We start from the raw sequence: 24,690 nt of genomic DNA on the forward strand, positions 1-24,690 counted from the left end.
GATTTTTTTTTTTTTTTATTAATTTTTCAGAATGGAAGGGATAATAAAGACTCGATTGTGATTATGGACCCTCACACTCGTTTTTATGACTATTTTTTTTTTTTTTGTTCCCTTCCAGAAACTAGCTGGTTCATTTTTTCTGATCTTTTTATTACTCCTTTGTGCTCGGGGTTTGACCCAATTATCATTCATTTTATCGCTGGATCCATAATTATCGTTCCTTAACGATACGCCGTTTTTCATTACCCAGCGAGCAGTCCGCCTGCAATTATCTCAAGTGTTACAGTAATTGCCCGACGTCTGACGAGTCTTGTATCGGTCAGGAACGAGAGCTACAAATCTGCTCGGGGTGGGCGATGGGGGGAGGGAAATTAGGATCCGAGCCGGGATATTTGCAGCAGTGGCAATTTTGTTGTTGTGCAAAATCTTGTACTTTTTTTTTCTTCTTCTTTTGTTCTTGTGTGACTTAGACTTTCTGCAGCCCGCTAAAGACCGTCCAGAAACGTCTGCGGTTCTTGCAAGGAGACTGGTGATTAGTGCCTTGGGAGTGCGAAGTACCCAAAGCCGGGCCGAAAGGGAGGCTGATCGCAAGAAACTCCAGGAAGCCAGAGGTGAGAGGAAGCAATTACATTGTGCAGAGTCTTCGGTTTGGTCGGATTTTGCCGTTAACAGCGGCCGAATCTGTCAAACTGTATTAAGTGGCACAATCTTCTCGCTGCATATGGACAAGTGCTTATCTCTCCTCCTCCTCCTCTGCCGGGAGACGAGCAAGGTCTACTACAAGGATCGTGACATCGCCGCCATTCTGCAATCAGGCGCAGCCTGACATTAAAACAATGGGGACCATTTCAGGAGACCCTGCATCCGAAATAGAAAAATGTGAAGCCACTAATTGCACAAAGAGTTTTATAGCGAAGTTCAAGTGTAAAGTTTAGTGCATTATTACGTAATATTCCGGACGGGTCCAAACTTGGTCTCTTATACAGGAAATCATCCATTATGGTGACCGTAGGTTGCGTCCCCCAGTTTTCGACATTCTCCAATGGCTTATAAATGGGCAAAGAGTGTTGTGCCAATGAGGGTCTGTTCACAATCTTTATGGTTCAATATAGATGACAGAGGAAATCGGGTTTATGCCGCGCTAAAAACCACTGATGCCGGTATATTAAAAAAATCCTTTTTTATTTAACAATCCTACGCGTTTCAGAGACATTGCTCGTCCCCTTCTTCAGGAAAAAAGAAATCATCAATGTTTTTAGCGCGGCATAAACCCGCTTTCCTCTGTCATCTATATTGAACCACGTCACCCACGGGGCCGCTGCTGAACCACGCGGACACTCACATATGCGCATAAGGGGTTGTGGCTGGCACAACCACACCAGGTAAGTGTACCTCTCTTTATATTACCAACCATCATATTGGGTAAGACCCTATTGCGCCTTTTGTTCCCATCTCCAGCTCCCACAACCTTTATGGGCATAGGGAAAAAAATGGCTGAATTTTTTACTTTTGTAAGCAAACGATTTTGGGCAGAGCTTTTATAGAAGTTTTTAGTGATGCTCATACATTTGGTTGTATTACGACTCAGCTATATTATAGCACCTATGGACGTCTAATAGGTCACGTTAAATTGCAAATATACCTTATATTTTATACTGAGGTTTTTCTCTGCTTTGTAACAAGGAGGGGAGCGGTTAAAGAGGACCAACCACCAGGATTTTCGTATATAAACTAAAGCCAGTGCTATACTGCCGCTATCAGGCTGATTCTATATATACCTTTAGTTGTGAGATCGGATGTATAGTGTCTGAAATACAGGTAAGTAAAGTTTGTGAAATGCACTGTTATTTGATTGATAGGTGCTGCAGAATATCTAATAGGTGGGTCGGGTTTTGCTAGTACTTCCTGCCCCTGTCTGTCCTTCTTCCCCCCTGTCTCTGTTAGTACAGGGGGAGGAAGGACAGACAGGGGCAGGAATAACTAGCAAAACCCGACCCACCTATTAGATATTCTGTTGCACCTATCAATCAAATAAAAGTGTATTTCACAACTTTACTTGCCTGTATTTCTGAAACTATACATTCGATCTCACAATTAAAGGGTGCTTTACACGCTGCGACATCGCTAACGATATATCGTCGGGATCACAGTGTTTGTGACGCACATCCGGCGTCGTTAGCGACATCGCAAGAATTGTAACACCTCTGAGCGACCTAAAACGATCGCAAAAAAGGTAAAAATCGTTGGTATTGGAGAGGTCGCGCCAACACCAAAAATCGTTGACAGGTGAGCAGCGAGGTTGTTTGTCGTTCCTGCGGCAGTACACATCGCTATGTGTGACACCGCAGGAACGAGGAAACTCACCGTACCTGCGTCCCGCCAGCAATGAGGAAGGAAGGAGGTGGGCGGGATATTCGGCCCGCTCATCTCCGCCCCTCATCTGCTATTGGGCGGCCACTTAGTGACGTCGCTATGACGCCGAACGAACCGCCCCCTTAGAAAGGAGGCGGTTCGCCGGTCACAGCGACGTCGCTAGGCAGGTAAGTAGTGTGACGGGTGTAAGCGATGTTGTGCGACACAGGCAGCGATTTGCCCGTGTTGCACAACCGACAGGGGCGGGTACGCTCGCTAGCGATATCGCAGCGTGTAAAGTACCCTTTAAGGTGTATATATAAAATCAGCATAATGGTGCCAAAATTGCACTGGCAATTTTTTTATTTTTTTTTAATGTCCACTTCAATATTGTCTGGAGGGTTCCTTTTTAACTTTTAGTTTTTTAAAGGGATTGTCTGGTGAAAATGGGAATCTTGTTGATTGGCAAGAAACCAAACGCTGGGACTGGCATCAATCGCTGAACGGTGAACTTTTCTTCCCGTTAGAATTGGGCATCAATGTGCGAGAATCATTCCCTATGGGGGCGGCCTCAGCTTTTTCTGGCCGCCCCATAGAGAAAAGGTGGAGCTGGCGGTCGGGCATCCAAACTTGCGCTCCATTTTTGGGACGAGGAAGTTTCCGTTCCTCCGATTTGGTGCCGGTCCTAGCAGAACACGCACCGATAAACAAGGTATCGCCAATTCTACAGATAGGTAACAACTTTTTTTTTCACTGGACATAACATCCTTTGTGTTCCCCTTTTTGGGGACTTTGATTCCGGCAGCACAGCTAGTCTGGCTGGGTAGCCGTGTGCCTGGAGAATACATATAACTGTGATCCGTAGCATGCGTGTAAGCCATACGCTGACTTGATGGCGGCGTTCTTTTCAGTCTGAGTGGCTGCACGCTTTGTGCTCTTGGCCTTATTTCGCCTCGCTGCTGTTATGAACTTGTCATTGTGACTGTCACATGTGCTGAAAAGCTGTGAAACCTTGACAGTTTCAGCTTTCCGAGGAATAAAAGGAGAAAATGAACATTGTGCTAAAGTGTATTTTTCTTAGAGGAAATATGTTCGTAGATTATTGTTTTTATTCTTATTACCAGTGGTAAAGGCTTTAGAGCAGATTATTGCTTGACAGCGCCGTGCTCCTAATTCATTATTCATTACGTCTGTGCGCTGTTTACTGGCTCCGTGCGCCTTGTTGTTTAATACGGAGGCATCCCCTTATTATCAGTGCCCTGATATCTGCACATAATGCGGACCCTGTCAATTCCTATCTTATCTGTGTGTCTTTAATTATATCTTTTACTCGCTCCATCCAGCGCATACAAAACAGCTTTGTAAGCGATGAGGAACTTAGGCAGCCATTTTTATGTCTGAGAGGCAGCTTTCTTCAACAGCAACCTTCCCTCTCATTCGTTATCTGAAGTGGAAATGGAGAATTCTCTATGTGGCTGCCAGAAAAAGCCCTTGACAGTCCTCTAGAAAATAAATGGAGCAGCAGTCATGCATAAACACTGTGGCTCCATTATTTCAACACCACCATGTTTTCACCAGAAAACTACTTTAAAGAAGCGCTCCAGTCAGTTTTTATCCTCCTAATATATTGCAATCATCACATTATATACCACTGTCTAGTTACAATTTTGCCCTTCTCCCCTCACTGTCTAACAATTGCTCATTTTACACTTCTCCCCAATTAATTCTTCTTTTTTCCAGTAGGTCTATTTTTCCCTTGTCAGATCTTTAAACTCGTCAAGAGCTGTATATTGACTAAAAGGGCCACTTAATATGGAGGTTATGGTGATCTCCTAAAACGAGCCACTCCTTGGCTAGGTCCTTCCTGGAGGGATATCTGGCTATTTTCCGTGTCGAGACTCCTAACAGAGACTCCACAGAACGTTTTGATTTGCATACTTCCCAGGGGGCAATGCACCTAGGATTTCACTGTGTTGAGTGCCTTTGCTGGCTACCGGCAGTGTTTTCTCTGGCTGGTCTCCCTGAGATCAGTGATTGTTTTGTCTTGCTGGTCTACTAGGCATTGCTCCCACCTGGCCAAAATCCTACTCCACACTCATGAGGGGCAATACCCCGAAACAGCTGTCTGTGGATGGATACCTGGCCTTGGTATTTCCCTTGTCATATCTTTAAACTCGTCAAGAGCTGGATATTGATTAAAAGGGCCACTTAATATGGTGGTTATGGTGGTCTCCTAAAACGAGCCACTCCTTGGCTAGGTCCTTCCCGGAGGGATATCTGGCTATTTTCCGTGTCGAGACTCCTAACAGAGGCTCCATGGACCTTTTTGATGTCCATTAGGTCTATGACATCCTATGATTAAAAACAGACTAGCAGAATCCTTCTAAGCTCTATGTAGAACAGTTTTTTTTCCTACATAAATCATAATTAGAATTAAAAATATAGGTCATTGAAAAAACACTTTGTAGTTCTAATGATGACTCATGCAGAGATAAAAAAAAAAAAAAAAAGACTTCTTGTTTCTACATAACTTAAAGGATTCAGTTATTCATGATTTTGTTGCTGGTGACATGTTATATTTTGCAAAGTTCTCTAATGAGCTGTATTCTTATATGAAAATTTAAATAAAACATTGAAAAGAGAAGGATTCAGTGAGTCTGTTTTTAATCATGTGATGTCTTATGCATAATGGAAAAGAGAAGAATTAACTGGGTAGAAAAGTAAAATGAGCAAAAAGTACACAGTGCTATATAATATGACTGCAATATATTACAAAGATAAAAACTTTGATGGTAATGCTTTTTCAACTCCCTTTCTATGGTTAAGGATCCGATGACCTGTCCTGTCCAGCGACTGACAGCCTTCCCTGCTTGACATACAAAGATAACGGTCAATCCCGAAGTACGCCCTGTATGTCAAACAGGGAAGTGGGAAAGTGGGGAACTCCACCCGCTCATAGGAAGGAGCACAGGACTCCACTGCTGTCAATCACTAAGAAGAACCGCCCACTGGACTCCTAAATAAAAATTAAATGAGTCACAGCTGCAATACCATAAGCAAAAAAAAAAATGGACAGAAAAATGACCTTATTGTATTTCGGACAACCTTTAAGGTAAATTCACATGTTCCATAACTTTATACCACTGTGCCATTCATCCTCATGAAGCATATCTAAATCCATGTATTTGTCAACCAAACGGCACTTTGAGGACTGGATAAATATCTTGCGTGTGTGAATTCACCCTAATGTTCCAGCATGGAGACGTGGAGTCCTGTGCTCCTTCCTATAAGCGGGTGGAGTTCCCCAGTAATGGTTTCCTGGGCTTTTAAATATATTATGGTCCAGAACCAGGTGGCACATTATGGAACAATTTCCCTGTCACTCTTCATCGTGCAATGATTGCAGTGAGTAGATATTTTTATATGATGGTGAATGTGCCTGCTGCTCCATACCACTCCGGCCCACGTCTGTATCTCCCAAGGGAGAATGGATCTGTGCACTGAATACTTTATTGTTGATTAGCTTTCTAAATGTGAAATTCAGCATCTTTCTAAGTAGCCCTCATTACCTACCATTTTGCTGCTGCAGAGTGTATAAGTCCTTCACCCAGTTGATTTGCAGAATCTGACACAAATCCATCAGAGCTCTGATTTTTGGCTCTTTCCGCTCTTCGCCTGCCTTCTGTCAGTAATAGAAATAGTAGCAGAGAGGGGGGGAGAGGAGGTTGTACATCACAGTTCAGAAAGGAGAAAAGCATCCAAGGCCAGAGATAGGGAGGGAAAACACATGAGATGTAGAAGGAGTAATCACTGCAGGATAGAAGCTGTGCTGATACATAGTGAAGACAGAGCTCACATCCAGACTGTATTACTGAGAGAGACACTCCCAGAAGAAAATTGTCTAATACTCTGAGCAAATTGTAACCTGCATATTAGCATGTCAAGAATGAAGACTGCAGACTTTATTTAATTAAATGTAACCACAACTGATGTAAAAACTAATGTCCTATGTCAAAGCTGTCCAACAAGTGAGTTAGCCCTGTTATTTGTCAGTCGCACTAGTAAGGGCCTCTGCTATAAAAATAAATACAAAGCTTGTTTTAATGCAGTTAGAATAATTTAGAACGGATCGACCTGCGAGCAACAAAAGATGTTCTTTAGAGCAATTATTTAATCACGTGTAGTGAAGTGTAACCGTGAACTAGCAGAACTGATTATTCTTCACACACGCAGGAAGAGAAATCATATATGACACTAAATTAAGTATTCAAGGAGAATGTCTGATAGCAAAACTTTCCCTATTCTATGGCAGCACTTAATATCCAAAGACCAGATGCATGAGTAAGGTGCGGATTTCCTTCCCGCTGTATCTTTATAGCACGATTATAGTCCAGAGGTCTCAAAACTCTTGAGTGTAAGTATTCACACCCTGTGGACTTGTACTCTCCCCTGCTGGTGTTTTTACCATTTTTACAGCATGAGACCCCTACACATCCCATGCACATAAAAAGAACAAACAAATCGCTTATACTTACCTAATCCCGATTCCCGGCACTGCAGCCTCCGTATCTTCTTCTATGGCGGGCCTGCAGAGGCAATGCAATGACATGATGTCCAATAGCGGTCTGCGGTTTAGGAGACGCACAGTGATAGAGGATGAAGCAAAAGCTCTGTCCTCCTATCACTGACTGACTGGTGTCGGCATCATATGACATATATGATGTAAATGCCGCTGTTCTCCTGAATCAGATGTTTTTCTATTGTTCCTGTGCCTCTCTGTTCCTCTGATACGGCCCCTTTTCTTCCTTGTATATAGATGTAGTCTTTTGTTCCTGTGCCTCTCTGTTCCTCTGATATGGCCCCTTTTCTTCCTTGTATATAGATGTAGTCTTTTGTTCCTGCGCCTCTCTGTTTCTCTGATACGGCCCCTTTTGTTCCTTGTATATAGATGTAGCCTTTTGTTCCTGCGCCTCTCTGTTCCTCTGATACAGCCCCTTTTCTTCCCTGTATATAGATGTAGTCTTTTGTTCTTGTGCCTCTCTGTTCCTCTGATACAACCCCTTTTCTTCCTTGTATATAGATGTAGTCTTTTGTTCCTGTGCCTCTCTGTTCCTCTGATACAGCCCCTTTTCTTCCCTGTATATAGATGTAGTCTTTTGTTCCTGTGCCTCTCTGTTCCTCTGATACGGCCCCTTTTCTTCCTTGTATATAGATGTAGTCTTTTGTTCCTGTGCCTCTCTGTTCCTCTGATACTGCCCCTTTTCCTCCCTGTATATAGATGTAGTCTTTTGTTCCTGTGCCTCTCTGTTCCTCTGATACAGCCCCTTTTCTTCCTTGTATATAGATGTAGTCTTTTGTTCCTGCGCCTCTCTGTTCCTCTGATATGGCCCCTTTTCTTCCCTGTATATAGATGTAGTCTTTTTTGTTCCTGCGCCTCTCTGTTCCTCTGTACGGCCCCTTTTCTTCCTTGTATATAGATGTAGTCTTTTGTTCCTGCGCCTCTCTGTTCCTCTGATACGGCCCCTTTTCTTCCCTGTATATAGATGTAGTCTTTTGTTCCTGTGCCTCTCTGTTCCTCTGATACAGCCCCTTTTCTTCCTTGTATATAGATGTAGTCTTTTGTTCCTGTGCCTCTCTGTTCCTCTGATACGGCCCCTTTTCTTCCCTGTATATAGATGTAGTCTTTTGTTCCTGTGCCTCTCTGTTCCTCTGATATGGCCCCTTTTCTTCCTTGTATATAGATGTAGTCTTTCTTTGTCGCTCCTAATTGGGAGACCCAGACAATTGGGTGTATAGCTATTGCCTCCGGAGGCCACACAAAGTATTACACTTAAAAGTGTAAGGCCCCTCCCCTTCTGGCTATACACCCCCCGTGGGATCACGGGCTGATCAGTTTTCAAGCTTTGTGCGAAGGAGGTCAGACATGCACGCATAGCTCCACTGTTTAGTCAGCAGCAGCTGCTGACTATGTCGGATGGAAGAAAAGAGGGCACATACTAGGGCCCCCAGCATGCTCCCTTCTCACCCCACTTTGTGTCGGCGGTGTTTGTTAAGGTTGAGGTACCCATTGCGGGTACGGAGGCTGGAGCCCACATGCTGCTTCCTTCCCCATCCCCCTTGGGGCTCTGGGTGAAGTGGGATTTTACCGGTCTCCAGGCACTGAGGCCGTGCTCCATCCACAGCTCCTGTGAATCGGCTGGACATGGAGCGGAGTATCTTCAGGGACATGGCCCTGCTACGTTGAGGTACTCGGTGTCCCCGTGGGGACCGCGCGCAGACACACGGCAGCACTGCTGGGTCTGTTAGTGCGCCAGCGGCGCTGCCCGCATTAGTGCCATCGCACACCACAGCGTAGCTGGGTGTGTTAGAGTATTGGGGGACTACCGCGCTAACCGCCGCTGCCATTTTTATTCAGGCGCGGCTGGGACTTGTGGTGCGCCGGGGACTTCCGCGCCGACCAGGGCTTATATGCCGGCCGCGCTTATCACTGGAGTCCCCGGCTTGTGCGGCCTAGTCTCACTTCGTTACCGCCCACAGGCCTGCCAGTCAGGGTAGGGGCGTGACGCTGCACAGCACGGCAGCGCTGAGAGCTGGGGTATGTTTTGCATACTCCACCCCTCTCACTGTCTGCACTGTGAAACCGGATTCCCGCACTTTCTCAGGCACGCCCACGGCCTCCTCCTCTACACAGGACGCTGGCAGCCATTCATGTCAGTTTTTTTCTGTAGCAAGAAAACAGACAAATTTGGGAAGACCCTGGCAGGGATTCGGATAGTCACATAACCGCTGTGAGCAGGCGTTATGCAGCACCTGTAGTGCTGACTCCACTAGTGCCGAAGTGCACATATATATATATGCTTATACGCCATACTTTGCACTGTTTGGTCGCACTTTTGTATATACCCTCCTTGATTGTTCGGAGGAGATTACAGCATATTGTCGGTGTAAAACAGGGGTGCAGAAGCACATGTTTTCTATGCAGCCTGTACAGCATGTACGGCTATACGGCCGGCAAGTTACATAGACCCCCATTGTATTCAACTCAGCGGAGTCTCTGATAATGGTCCAGGTGACGGGGACGGAGTCTGCAGTATTTACTGACAGATTTTCTGAGACTATGGCTATGATACTAGAAGCCTTGCAGTCCAGACAGGTCTCTCAGACCATGGGCACTGTTGAATCATCGCTCCCTGGTTCCCCTCAGTTGGAACAACTGCGAGCTCCGGGGGTGCCACGGGCACCCCAGAGTGACGGCTCTGACACGGACGACAGTCCCAGACGGCCTAAGCGAGCTCACTATGAGCGGCCATCGACTTCATCACACTGGAGGATCCCAGCAGGAGGACTCTCGGTGTGATGAGGCGGAAGTAGCTGCTCAGAATTCTGATCCTGAGACCGCTCTCAATCTCGATATACCTGATAGTGACGCCATAGTGAATGATCTTATAGCGTCCATCAATAAAATGTTGGATATTTCTCCCCCAGCTCCTCCAGTGGAGGAGTCAGCTTCACAGAAGGAGAAATTCCTTTTCAGGTATTCCAAGCGTAAACTTTTCTGGACCACTCTGACTTTAGAGAGGCAGTCCAGAAACACCACGCTTATCCAGATAAGCGCTTCTCCAAAGGACCCGGTGTCCCAAGGGGCACCCTCCAATCTCCAGGCTTGCGGCTAGATCCATAGTTGCAGTGCAAGATGGAGCTGCTCTTAAAGATGCCACTGACAGACGGATGGATCTCTGGTCGGAATCCATCTAGGAGACTACGACACGCCGTTGGCTCCAGCCTTCGCAGCCGTAGGGGCACTCCAAGCTATTTCAGCTTGTCTTACACAGATTGACACGGTCACACGTACATCTGTTCCACAGGTGGCATCCTTAACCTCTCAAATGTCTGCATTTGCGTCTTACGCGATTAATGCTGTACTAGACTCTACAAGCCGTACGGTAGTGGCGTCCGCTAACTCCGCGTTTTTACGTAGAGCTTGGTCGTTAAGTGAATGGAAGGCAGATTCTGCTTCCAAAAAAGTGCTTAACCAATTTGCCTTTTTCTGGTAACCGACTGTTTGGTGAGCGTTTGGATGAAATCTTTAAACAGTAAGGATTCATCCTTACCTCAGCCCAGACAACACAAACCCCAACACAGTGGTGCTCTGCTCAGGGAGTTTCTCCCTAGCCATTTGCAGCGCCTATTTTCTTTCCTTCCTGCAATCTGGGTTGGAAAAAAGGTTTGTCGCTCAGCTCCCTTAAAGGACAAGTCTCAGCGCTATCTGTATGGTTCAGAAACGCCTAACACAGCTTCCTCAGGTGCGCACGTTCCTGCAGAGGGTTTGTCATATCGTTCCCCCTTACAAGCGGCCGTTGGAGCCCTGGGATCTGAACAAGGTTCTAGTTGCTCTCCAGAAGCCGCCTTTCGGACCTATGAGGGATGTTTCCCTTCTCGTCTTTCACAGAAAGTGGCCTTTCTAGTATCGGTCACGTCTCTTCGGAGAGTGTCCGAGCTAGCAGCGCTGTCATGCAAAATCTCCCTTCCTGGTCTTTCACCAGGACAAGGTAGTTCGGCGTCCACTTCTGGAATTTCTCCCTAAGGTGGTATCCCACTTTCATCTCAATCAAGATATCACCTTACCTTCTTGGTGTCCTCATCCAGTCCATCAATTTGAAGAATGCATCTATTGGATCTGGCGAGAGCACTCAGGATCTACATTTCCCGCACGGCGCCCCTGCGCCGCTCGGATGCACTCTTGGTCTTTGTCGCTGGTCAGCGTAAAAGGTCGCAAGCTTCCAAATCCACCCTGACTCGGTGGATCAAGGAACCAATTCTTGAAACCTACCGTTCTGCTGGGCTCCCGGTTCCCTCAGGGCTGAAGGCCCATTCTACCAGAGCCGTGGGTGCGTCCTGGGCATTACGGCACCAGGATACGGCTCAGCAGGTGTGCCAGGCACCTACCTGGTCAAGTTTACACATTTTTACCAGGCATTATCAGGTGCATACCTACGCTTCGGCAGAAGCCAGCCTAGGTAGACAAGTCCTCCAAGCGGCGATTGCCCGCCTGTAGGAAAGGGCTGTTTGACGGCCCTATCACGAGGTAGTCTTTTACCCACCCAGGGACTGCTTTTGGACGTCCCAATTGTCTGGGTCTCCCAATTAGGAGCGACAAAGAAGAAGGGAATTTTGTTACTTACCGTAAATTCCTTTTCTTCTAGCTCCAATTGGGAGACCCAGCACCCGCCCTGTTTTTATTAGGGTTTTTTGGGTTTTCGGGTACACATGTTGTTCATGTGGAATGGTTTCAGTTCTCCGATGTTTCTTCGGATTGATTTGGTTTTTAAACCAGTTATTGGCTTTCCTCCTTCTTGCTTTTGCACTAAAACTGATCAGCCCGTGATCCCACGGGGGGTGTATAGCCAGAAGGGGAGGGGCCTTACACTTTTAAGTGTAATACTTTGTGTGGCCTCCGGAGGCAATAGCTATACACCCAATTGTCTGGGTCTCCCAATTGGAGCTAGAAGAAAAGGAATTTACGGTAAGTAACAAAATTCCCTTCTTTGTTCCTGTGCCTCTGTTCCTCTAATACGGCCCCTTTTCTTCCTTGTATATAGATGTAGTCTTTTGTTCCTGTGCCTCTCTGTTCCTCTGTACGGCCCCTTTTCTTCCTTGTATATAGATGTAGTCTTTTGTTCCTGCGCCTCTCTGTTCCTCTGATACAACCCCTTTTCTTCCTTGTATATAGATGTAGTCTTTTGTTCCTGTGCCTCTCTGTTCCTCTGATACAGCCCCTTTTCTTCCCTGTATATAGATGTAGTCTTTTGTTCCTGTGCCTCTCTGTTCCTCTGATACAGCCACTTTTTCTTCCTTGTATATAGATGTAGTCTTTTGTTCCTGTGCCTCTCTGTTCCTCTGTACGGCCCCTTTTCTTCCCTGTATATAGATGTAGTCTTTTGTTCCTGTGCCTCTGATACGACCCCTCTTTTTCCTGTATATAAGTCTAGTCTTAGTCTCCAACTGGGTGTGGTCATAAAGAACCTCCACAGTAGAATGGAGGACCACACCCACTTGATAACAAAACTAGATATACAAACAAAGAACGGGCCATATCTCCGTAATGGAGAAGCGCAAGAACAAATGAAAAATAGTGCCGGAATCAGGAGAACAGCGGGATTTTCACCTGCTAACAAATAAAATGTGTTTCCTAGTCTTTTGTAGCAGCGGAGGCTTTGGCTGCTCAGTCACCGGAGATCACACATGCCTGCTACCTCTGCACCCCTTGTATCTAGACTAGAGGAGATGTTTATATATAAGGCTGCTTTCACACTACGTCTTTTTAACATGCGTCCTGAACGTTTTTTTGCTGCAAAAGCGGATCCTGCTGTTACAGCAAAAAATGCATGCAAACGCATGTGTTACGTTGCAGGATCCGGTCACTGGATGTTTAGGGGCGGGCATTGGAGTCATGTGATCGGGAGTGAGGGGAACTTAAACGTGCCAGACTGGGAGCTGGCATCTGACAGCTGCGAGGCTCGTAACCAAGGTAAACATCGGGTATACTTGCTTGGATACCCGATATTTACTTTGGTTACGAGCGTCTGCAGCTGCTAGGAGCCGGGCTCCCTGCACACATTACCAACGTAAACATCGGGTAACTAAGATAAGTGGTTACCCGATATTTACCTTGGTTACGAGTGTCCGCAGCTCTCAGGTGGGAGAGAGGGAGGGGGAGAGACAGAGAGAGAGGGAGGAGAGAGATAGACTGATCACGGAGGCTGGTTTCTGGGCATGCTCAGTAGAGCAAGCAGGATCCTGCCTATCAGCATGCCAGCGTTCACATGCGTTTGCGTGCAGTATAGTCAGGATCCAGCAATTTGCAGAAGTTGGATGCAGCTCAAAAACGCTACAAGTAGCGTTTTTGAAAGATGTTAAAAAACTGCAAGTCGCTGGATCCTCACTAACGCACGCAAACGCAGGTGAACGCATGTTAACGCAAGTCCATTGCAAATGCATTGAAATGAAAACGCATTTGCACTGGATCCGTTTCTGCGTTAAAAAAACGTTCAGGACGCATGTTAGGCTGCTTTCACACTACGTCTTTTTAACATGCGTCCTGAACGTTTTTTTAACGCAGAAACGGATCCAGTGCAAATGCGTTTTCATTGCAATGCATTTGCAAAGGACTCGCGTTAACATGCGTTCACCTGCGTTTGCGTGCGTTATAGTGAGGATCCAGCGACTTGCAGTTTTTTAACATCTTTCAAAAACGCTACTTGTAGCGTTTTTGAGCTGCGTCCAACTTCTGCAAATTGCTGGATCCTGACTATACTGCACGCAAACGCATGTGAACGCTGGCGTGCTGATAGACAGGATCCTGCTTGCTCTACTGAGCATGCCCAGAACCCAGCCTCCGTGATCAGTCTATCTCTCTCCTCCCTCTGTCTCTCTCCCCCTCTCTCTCCTCCCTCTGTCTCTCTCCCCCTCTCTCTCCTCCCTCTGTCTCTCTCCCCCTCTCTCTCCTCCCTCTGTCTCTCTCCCCCTCTCTCTCCTCCCTCTGTCTCTCTCCCCCTCTCTCTCCTCCCTCTGTCTCTCTCCCCCTCTCTCTCCTCCCTCTGTCTCTCTCCCCCTCTCTCTCTGTCTCTCCCCCTCCCTCTCCTGTCTCACTCTCTCCCACCTCAGACCTGCGGACACTCGTAACCAAGGTAAATATCGGGTAACCACTTCTCTTAGTTACCCGATATTTACGTTGGTTACGTGTGCAGGGAGCCCGGCTCCTAGCAGCTGCAGACGCTTGTAACCAAAGTAAATATCGGGTATCCAAGCAAGTTACCCGATGTTTACCTTGGTTACGAGCCTCGCAGCTGTCAGATGCCGGCTCCCAGTCTGGCACGTTTAGTTCCCATCACTCCCGATCACATGACTCCAATGCCCGCCCCTAAACATCCAGTGACAGGATCCTGCAAAGTAACACATGCGTTTGCATGCATTTTTTGCTGTAAAAGCAGGATCCGCTTTTGCAGCAAAAAAACGTTCAGGACGCATGTTAAAAAGACGTAGTGTGAAAGCAGCCTAAAAAAGACGTAGTGTGAAAGCAGCCTAACCCTGGACGGATGCAAAAATTACACCCAGGACAACAGTCTTTGCTGCGTACAAAGAACAAGACAAGACTCCTAAATGGAAGGAGTTTATTCGAAAACGATGCCTTTCAGTATATCACATAAGTTTAGGACCCTTTTGAAGAATGTGAGTAAAGGTAGAAAGAAAGGAGCCATGTTGTGTATATATCTGACAGAAGTTATTTTATTTCTTTGTTCTTACAGTGCGAAAGAATCTAGAAGCAAAACAGCGGGAAGATGCCTGGGAAGGAAGGTGAAGGTGTGTGAGCGCAGCAGGGGGCGCGACAAGTCTCTGTACCATGGGGAAGAGGCCAGGACGTTGGCTGGGGACGATACACACCGGTGACCTGTTTTTATTCTCCGCCAGCCGAGCAGAGGGATTTATAAAGAGTTTGTCTTACAGAACAGACACTTGAAATTGTGTCACGCACTTAATAGTCGAGCCTGAAGGGGAAAGATGAACCTACCGAGATCATCCTGGATGGGGGTCGGATAAGAAAGAAGAAAAATATTACGATTTTTGGGAAAACAAAAGCGTTCTGATCCCATTATTTGAATGTTTCAATTTCTAATGTGATAAAGCTTATTTCTATCTGATGAATTGGAGTCTTAAAACTTCAATTTGTCCCAACGACAACACTTCCTGCCCCTATGCAGTTCATTGTTGTCAAAGGCACACTGGACCGCATACCGGAATTTCTAGTTCTTATTTCCTAAATGTATGTTAAGAAAAATAAATTTATTTTTGTCTAGGATGATCGCTTGAGGTCGGGGTACTTATGATGACACTGAATGGACATGAGCTGGAAGTGTTGTCATAGGGACAGATGGTCGATCTTTTCAAAATCCGAAAACTCTTCTCAGGAATAAAACATTTTTGTTTTAGAATTCTTATGTTCACATATTTTGTTTTTTTTGCATCAGTTTAAAAAGAAAAAATATATATATACTGTAGCATGAAAATATTCTCATTCGCTGCATGCACATTTGTGTTTGGGTGTCTTGCTCCCCGGCCTGCCCCTAACTACCTTGAATGAAACCTTAGAGAAAGGCCAGGTTCTCACGAATGTAACTCGCTGTATACGAAACGCGCGCCTCGCTGTATACGAAACGCGCGCCTCGCTGTATACGAAACGCGCGTCTCCTGACTCCATACGTGGCTATAAGACTGTCAGGTCAGGAGACCCGCGATTCAGGAGATCAGTCCAGGCACCATGGCCTGTATACCAACCGGGATATACGGTTGTTGGAACCCAACTAAAATAGGAAACATTTCCAAAAAAGTCCTTTTTGGTTGGTTTCCCTTTTATTTATTTATTTATTTATTTTTTTCCCCGGAGTTGGAGTCGACTTTTATTTTTGGTAATTAAAGGGGTTGTCCTGTTTTAAAGTCTATATTTACCACCATAAACTTTTTTTTTTTTTAATGTCTCAAAGAATTTAGCATTCATTAATTTTTGGGGTCTTTTTGTGTCTGCAGGTCCTTTGCATATCTATACATTTCCACGGTCACAGACTACAAAATACACTACATAGTCTGATCCTTTAGTCATTCTTTTTTTTCCCTTGCTCCGCTATTAGTTTGTTGTTTTTTTTTTTTTTTCTTTTCATTAATACACTTTTGTACTTACGGTAAGCAAAAAATAGAGGACTAATTCCAGGGAGCACAGTGTTTCTCTCTTGCCATGAAGTTGCATACAAGTGCATAGGTTCTGTAAACACTAAATGGTATTGAGTAATCAATGCAAAATCTCCGTATTTTTCATCGTAATGGTTGGGAGTTAGAAACATATGATTGTGAAAGTGGACAAACCCTTTAAAATAAGAAATCCAGGAGAAGGTGCAAATAAGCTAAGATTATAAATAAGTCCTTTCTTGTCCCATGGTTTCCCATTGTTCCCAGTTTGCAGTGGTGCTGTGCTGCTGTGGCCAGTAATGGTTTTAAGCAGTCGTAAGTCCGTACTAGTAATGAGCGGGCACTACCATGCTCGGGTGCTCAGTGCTCATAACTAGTGATGAGTGAGCACTACCATGCTCGGGTGCTCAGTACTCGTAACTAGTGATGAGTGGGCACTACCATGCTCAGGTGCTCAGTACTCGTAACTAGTGATGAGTGAGCACTACCATGCTCAGGTGCTTAGTACTCGTAACTAGTGATGAGCGAGCACTACCATGCTCAGGTGCTCAGTACTCGTAACTAGTGATGAGTGGGCACTACCATGCTCAGGTGCTCAGTACTCGTAACTAGTGATGAGTGAGCACTACCATGCTCAGGTGCTTAGTACTCGTAACTAGTGATGAGCGGGCACTACCATGCTCGAATTTTGTTATGCTTTGGATGCTCTGATGGAGTTTACTCAAATACCCAAATATAATGGAAGTCAAGGGGAACTCGAGCATTTTTGTTTGCGTTCCCCATTGTCTTGCATTATACTTGGGTACTTGAGTCGTGACCATCCAAGCGTTCAACTGCTTGTTACGAATACAGAGCACCTGAGCATGGTAGTACTTGCTCATCACTAGTTATGAGTACTGAGCACCCGAGCATGGTAGTGGCCGCTCATCACTAGTTACGAGTACTGAGCACCTGAGCATGTTAGTGCCTGTTCATCACTAGTTACGAGTACTGAGCACCCGAGCATGGCAGTGCCCGCTCATCACTAGTTACCAATACTGAGCACCTGCGCATGGTAGTGCCCGCTCATCACTAGTTACCAGTACTGAGCATGGTAGTGCCCGTTCATCACTAGTTACGAGTACTGAGCACCCGAGCATGGTAGTGGCCGCTCATCACTAGTTACGAGTACTGAGCACCTGAGCATGTTAGTGCCTGTTCATCACTAGTTATGAGTACTGAGCACCCGAGCATGGTAGTGCCCGCTCATCACTAGTTACCAGTACTGAGCATGGTAGTGCCCGTTCATCACTAGTTACGAGTACTGAGCACCCGAGCATGGTAGTGCCCGCTCATCACTAGTTACCAATACTGAGCACCTGCGCATGGTAGTGCCCACTCATCACTAGTTACCAGTACTGAGCATGGTAGTGCCCGTTCATCACTAGTTACGAGTACTGAGCACCCGAGCATGGTAGTGCCCGCTCATCACTAGTTACCAGTACAAAGCACCCGAGCATGGTAGTGCCCGCTCATCACTAGTTACGAGTACTGAGCACCCGAGCATGGTAGTGCCCGCTCATCACTAGTTACGAGTACCGAACACCCGAGCATGGTAGTGCCCACTCATCACTAGTTACGAGTACTGAACACCTGAGCATGGTAGTGCTCACTCATCACTAGTTAAGAGTACTGAGCACCCGAGCATGGTAGTGCCCACTCATCACTAGTTACCAGTACTGATCACCCGAGCATGGTAGTGCCCGCTCATCACTAGTTACGAGTACTGAACACCTGAGCATGGTAGTGCCCACTCATCACTAGTTACCAGTACTGATCACCCGAGCATGGTAGTGCCCGCTCATCACTAGTTACGAGTACTGAACACCTGAGCATGGTAGTGCTCACTCATCACTAGTTACGAGTACTGAGCACCCGAGCATGGTAGTGCCCGCTCATCACTAGTTACGAGTACTGAACACCCGAGCATGGTAGTGCCCACTCATCACTAGTTACGAGTACTGAACACCTGAGCATGGTAGTGCTCACTCATCACTAGTTACGAGTACTGAGCACCCGAGCATGGTAGTGCCCACTCATCACTAGTTACCAGTACTGAGCACCCGAGCATGGTAGTGCCCGCTCATCACTAGTTACGAGTACTGAGCACCCGAGCATGGTAGTGCTCACTCATCACTAGTTACGAGTACTGAGCACCCGAGCATGGTAGTGCCCACTCATCACTAGTTACCAGTACTGAGCACCCGAGCATGGTAGTGCTCGCTCATCACTAGTTACGAGTACTGAGCACCCGAGCATGGTAGTGCTCACTCATCACTAGTTACGAGTACTGAGCACCCGAGCATGGTAGTGCTCACTCATCACTAGTTATGAGCACCTAAGCACACGGAGCAGGGGGGCTTAAAGGGTAAGTATAGGATTATTTATTAGGAGAACAACCCCTTTAATTTTCAAATATCAAAGTGTAACCTTATTAAGAATTTTTGGTGAGTTAAGGACAAACAGGGGGACCGAATTCTCAAACCCGTGTGCATAAAGCCTTAGCACTGGAATCTGCAATGTATCGGACTTTACACTTTTGCTGCTTGTTGAAGTTTCTTTTATGAATCTGACCAAAGATCCGTTTTATGTTATTTTTTTTGTTTGTGTCAATCTTTGATGTTAATGCAATTTGTCAGGTAATCTTTGTGTTTTTTGATCTGCAGTGGAGTAGTAAGTTCTGCACATTTTCCTAATGTCATAAAATGTGTTGGTTATTGGGGGGGATCCAGCGTAACATTCAAGTGATAAATGACTGACTTTCTACAGGGAGTAATTATAATGAGGAGGAATCAGTGAAGTGAGAATTATTCCTCATTTAGCACAGTAAACAGCCGCCGTATGTGGCACGTGCCTGACCCGAAGCAAAATACTGCACTCGCCTCCTGCGCTCTCGAATATGTGCGATTAACATTTTTATATGGAGCCGTTTTTAACAAGTTTTATTCTGGGAGCACATTGGGGCAAAAAAAACCCTCAAAACTTAAAAGGGGTGGTCCGATGAGGACTTTCATACTCCCCTTTCGGCACCCAACATGGGTCCAATGCAGGCTCTTCCGGAAGAGATGCCTACTCCATCCATAAGTCATCAGGACCGCTGCAGCCTGTGATTGGCTGCAGTGGTATGGTGACTATAAGAGTGCACAAAAGACTATTAATTTAGACCATTGCTTAATTTTACATTTTAAAACATCACATCTGGATAATAGCCCATTGTCGCAGCCAGTTTATAGCTCACTAGTCGAAATTGTGCATCCGCACAGGTGACATTTCAGCAGCTAAAAGTGAAGGATATTTAGTGCTGATTTTTAGGGCAAATTTCCTTTTTAAAATGAGACTTCAACAGATGGCTACGCGAACACTCATCTTCCCCCGGGCTAGCAATTTTCTCTTCCACTTCCTATTGTTTCCTGAAAATAATACAGCATTGAAAAGGGCTTTATAATATATAATATAATGATATAATAAATCTGGAAAAGGAAAAAATAGAACAATTGCACTGAGATGTCTCTAATGCGGGATCTGATCGTTCAGAAAGTCTCTAAAACTGGCACAAAACGGCAATAAAATGCAGAATCCAGTAAAACACCCAAAGGTGAGACTGAACAGAGAGGAGAATGAGGCTTTATTTCCCGATTTTATGTATATTTCACTGGCCGTTTGATAACTCAGCCCTTTCATACTGGATTAAAGGAGTTTTACTATACAGCAAAGTTGGTTTAAACTCCATAGACCCTCAAACATTAGTGCCACGAACGTCCAAGTATATAAAGTGCAACTCTCTTCAAGGGGCTGTCTTATAATGGGCCTAAGGGGCATCAACTTTTGTTCTTGTGATCACTGGAGCCTCTCCCGTCAGACTTCCTACGTTCCAAGCCGTGACATGTTTTGGTTGGAGTACCCCTTTAAAGAGTACCTGTCACCAGTTTTTTACTTATTTTATTCCCTGTGATTTCCTGAGTAATCCATTTTATTTATTTTTAAATCCGTCATACGGTTCAAAAGATGTGAGCCTTTTGTTATTGCTGATTTTTGTGTTTACCAAGAGGGCGTAGCTCACAATTATATAGAGTAGCCTAAAGACACGCACCTAGGGAGTCCTGTGTGCGGCGGTCCCAGGGAGTCCTGTGTTCGGCGGTCCCAGGGAGTCCTGTGTGCGACGTTCCCAGGGAGTCCTGTGTGCGACGTTCCCAGGGAGTCCTGTGTGCGACGTTCCCAGGGAGTCCTGTGTGCGACGTTCCCAGGGAGTCCTGTGTGCGACGTTCCCAGGGAGTCCTGTGTGCGACGTTCCCAGGGAGTCCTGTGTGCGACGTTCCCAGGGAGTCCTGTGTGCGACGTTCCCAGGGAGTCCTGTGTGCGACGGTCTCAGGGAGACCTGTGTGCGACGGTCTCAGGGAGACCTGCGTTCGACGGTCTCAGGGAGACCTGCGTGCGACGGTCTCAGGGAGACCTGCGTGCGACGGTCTCAGGGAGACCTGCGTGCGACGGTCTCAGGGAGACCTGCGTGCGACGGTCCCAGGGAGTCCTGCGTGCGGCGGCCCCATGGAGCCCTGCGTGCGGCGGCCCCATGGAGCCCTGCGTGCGGCGGCCCCATGGAGCCCTGCGTGCGGCGGCCCCATGGAGTCTTGCGTGCGGCGGCCCCATGGAGTCCTGCGTGCGGCGGCCCCATGGAGTCCTGCGTGCGGCGGCCCCATGGAGTCCTGCGTGCGGCGGCCCCATGGAGTCCTGCGTGCGGCGGCCCCATGGAGTCCTGCGTGCGGCGACCCCATGGAGTCTTGCGTGCGGCTGTCCCAGGGAGTACTGCGTGCGGCGGCCCCCGGGAATCCTGCGTGCGACGGCCCTCCTTCCCCCTCGGGAATCCTGTGTGCGACGTCCCTTCTTTCACCCTCGGGAATCCTGTGAGCAACGCCCCCTCGGGAGTCCTGTGTGCAACGGCCTCATGGAGTCCTGTGAGCGGTGGCCCCAGGGAGTCCTGTGAGCAACGTCCCCCCCAGGAATCCTGTGAGCAACTGCCCCAGGCAATCCTGTGAGCCACACCCCGAAAATCCTGTGAGCGACCTCAAACCCCCCCTCCCTTAGGAATCCTGTGAGGGAGTCCAGAGACCATAAAATTGTGTGTTAGCATGTAACAAAAAAGCCAGTATATCTGAAAATTTATGGTAAGTTAAAAAAAAAAAAAGAAGAGAAAATAAGAGCAAAAGCCGGCCATTTTTAACCTGTAAATACTCAGAAAAATAACTTAGAAGTACAAGTGTATAAGGTTAAGGCAAAAAAACTTTTAAAATACAATACTTTATTAATAAGTCTTAAAAGGGAAGACTTATTAATAAAGTATTGTATTTTAGAAGTTTTTTTGCCTTAACCTTATACCATTTTTAACCTGGTGACAATTGATGTATCTCATTGAACTATTTAAGCAGGGGCGTGAGCGTCAATAGCCCCTCCAATACTCTCCCTATGTCTATAAAACATAAAAGACCTTTAATGTGCTCCTGGATAATGTTTTTCTTTTTAGGTTTTTTTTTTATATTTTTGCAGTTTTATTTAGTGTTAATTTCTCCCGCCACGTGCTAGATCAGCCGTCACTTGGATGGAGTTTGTCAGGATTGACCGCTCTTAATTATCAGACTCCTATCTAATAAGGTGATCCTATAATATGGTACCACTATTGTGATCCCAAGGCAACTGGAACTGGAAAAATGCAAATAAAACCATTCACAAAATGCACAAAAAGTCTATATTTTCCAATATTTGTGGGGGTTTTTTTCCATTTTCTCTAGTACTTTGTAGCCACATCTTTCCTTAGTAATTTATGGTATATCTTCTGTTATAGCTCCTGGAAATGTATAAATAAATTGACAACGGGGCGTTACATTCCCTTAGTCAGTGGGGTGGGGTGATCTCACTCCTGAGTTGAGTGCCACAATTGCATTGTTAGTGCCCATGCATAATGAGGAGCGGAGACCACCATAAAATAGCCCATATCCTGAAGAGAGGTTGGAATACATTATTGGATTCTAACAATAAGACTTAGTATTTCTACTTTTCTCCTAGAAAATGAAATGGTCTGGGGGAAAGTAGAGGGGAAATATACCCCTGCAAGGGGGAGTAGAGGGGAAATATACCCCTGCAAGGGGGAGTGGATGGGGAAATATACCCCTGCAAGGGCGAGTGGATGGGGAAATATACCCCTGCAAGGGGAGTGGATGGGGAAATATACCCCTGCAAGGAGGAGTGGATGGGGAAATATACCTCTGCAAGGGGGAGTGGAGGGGAAATATACCCCTGCAAGGAGGAGTGGATGGGGAAATATACCCCTGCAAGGGGGAGTGGAAGGGGAAATATACCCCTGCAAAGGGAAATGGAGGGGAAATATACCCCTGTAAGGGGGAGTGGAGGGGAAATATACCCCTGTAAGGGGGAGTGGAAGGGGAAATATACCCCTGCAAAGGGAAATGGAGGGGAAATATACCCCTGTAAGGGGGAGTGGAGGGGAAATATACCCCTGTAAGGGGGAGTAGAGGGGAAATATACCCCTGCAAGGGGGAGTGGATGGGGAAATATACCCCTGCAAGGGCGAGTGGATGGGGAAATATACCCCTGCAAGGGGGAGTGGAAGGGGAAATATACCTCTGCAAGGGGGAGTGGAGGGGAAATATACCCCTGCAAGGAGGAGTGGATGGGGAAATATACCTCTGCAAGGGGGAGTGGAGGGGAAATATACCCCTGCAAGGAGGAGTGGATGGGGAAATATACCCCTGCAAGGGGGAGTGGAAGGGGAAATATACCCCTGCAAAGGGAAATGGAGGGGAAATATACCCCTGTAAGGGGGAGTGGAGGGGAAATATACCCCTGTAAGGGGGAGTGGAGGGGAAATATACCCCTGTAAGTCCCTCCCTGAGTAACTTGGGAGCAACTAACTTTCTAAATTTCACAGTATCTTAAAACTTGGACATTTGATCTTCTACCCAGCTTTTTTAGGCTATGTGCGCACGTTGCGTACTAGCCCTGCAGAAATTTCTGCAGCGATCTGAAGAGCACACGTGCGTCACTTCTTAGAATGCAGCGCTTCGGGCAGCAGCTGAAGCGCTGCGCTCTAAGACGCCATGTGCGCACGGCCCCTTCACAATCTCCATAGACTGTGCAGGGGACGCAGGACGCATGCAGTTACGCTGCGCTACAAAGCGCAGCGTAACTGCATGAATTACGCACACGTGCGCACATAGCCTATTAGGCTGCATTGATATCGTGTTTTTTTTTTTTTTCCATGGTAGTAATGTACCTTTTTTGGTGTGATTTTCAAAAATCGCAACACAAATTGAGGTTTTACCTTGACCGTGGCAAAACAAAAAACTAAACACATTGAGGCTACAATTTGTGAAAACCTCTTTATCCTTATACGAGACCCTCTTAGTATAGAGGAGGCGGGGGCTTAATGCTGTTATTACGTCTTCTCTGCACACTCGGGGTCTTCATGTAGATTTGTAATGTTTTGTTTCTATTTCCCTGTTGGATACTTTTGAGCATTTTAGTGTATGGTATAAGATATGTAAACATTTCTCAAATTTGCAAATGTTTTATATATTTTTGTTTTATTTTTATAAAGGGTGTAACATTTACTGTTGTTATACAGATTTATTGTTTTTTTTTATTAAATTATCATTTAAAAAAAGTTTTTGAAAATGTTCCTTGTATTGTTTTTAACTTAAGAATAAACTGATGTTATAAAAATGTGTCGTCCAAAACTTTTTTGCGTACTGAAAGTGAAACTGCCCATGCTGCTTTTTCCTAGTTGCTCACATCTGTAACTGTTAGTACACAACCTGTTGAAAAGCAGAGTCTTGCTACCCTCATACCCCGCACAAGGTAAAACTGCTTTTGGTGCACATTAACAGCCTAATATTTAAAGGACCTGCCCGAATTCTATGCTCTGTAGCTTGCCATCAACTATTTTTGAGGGGGTAGTTCCTTTCATCAGCATTCTGCCTGCATTATATGTTCAGGAACATCATCTCTCTTCCAGCACTATATGTGCAGGAGCGTCATCTCTCTTCCAGCGCCATATATGTAGGAACGTCATTTCTCTTCCAGCACTATATGTGTAGGAACTTCATTCCTCTTCCAGCACTATATGTACAGGAACGTCGTCTCTTTTCTTGCACTATACATGCAGGAGCGTCATTTCTTTTCCAGCACTATATGTGCAGGAATGTAATTTGTCTTCCAGCACTATATGTGCAGGAACATCATTTTGCTTCCATCACTATAGCACTATATATGCAGGAGCGTCATCTCTCTTCCAGCACTATATGTGTAGGAACTTCATTCCTCTTCCAGGACTATGTGCAAGAACGTCCTTTCTCTTCCAGCACTATATGTGCAGGAACGTAATTTCGCTTCTAGCACTATATGCAGGAACATTATTTGTCTTCCAGCACTATATGTGCAGGAACATCATTTCGCTTCCAGTACTATATGTGCAGGAACATCATTTCGCTTCCAGTACTATATGTGCAGGAACATAATTTGTCTTCCAGCACTATAGCATTATATGTGCACGAA

At 46.0% G+C, this 24,690-nt stretch overlaps 1 protein-coding gene across 4 annotated transcripts in view; it reads left to right on the forward strand.

The window, feature by feature from the left end:
• Positions 1–16,408, forward strand: part of R3HCC1L (R3H domain and coiled-coil containing 1 like) — a 94,108-nt gene extending 77,700 nt beyond the window's left edge. For 3 of the 4 annotated variants that reach the window (XM_075352234.1, XM_075352235.1, XM_075352236.1), the window contains 2 exons: positions 471–611; positions 14,658–16,408. In XM_075352234.1, coding sequence (XP_075208349.1) covers positions 471–611; positions 14,658–14,710 — 194 coding nt within the window. In that variant the 3' untranslated portion in view covers positions 14,711–16,408. The remainder of the gene's footprint in view (positions 1–470; positions 612–14,657) is intronic. The other variant, XM_075352237.1, reaches the window with a different exon arrangement.
• The last annotated feature ends 8,282 nt before the right edge of the window (positions 16,409–24,690 follow it).

This window comes from Anomaloglossus baeobatrachus, chromosome 5 (assembly GCF_048569485.1).
Source record: "Anomaloglossus baeobatrachus isolate aAnoBae1 chromosome 5, aAnoBae1.hap1, whole genome shotgun sequence".
NCBI classification, from domain to species: domain Eukaryota; kingdom Metazoa; phylum Chordata; class Amphibia; order Anura; family Aromobatidae; genus Anomaloglossus; species Anomaloglossus baeobatrachus.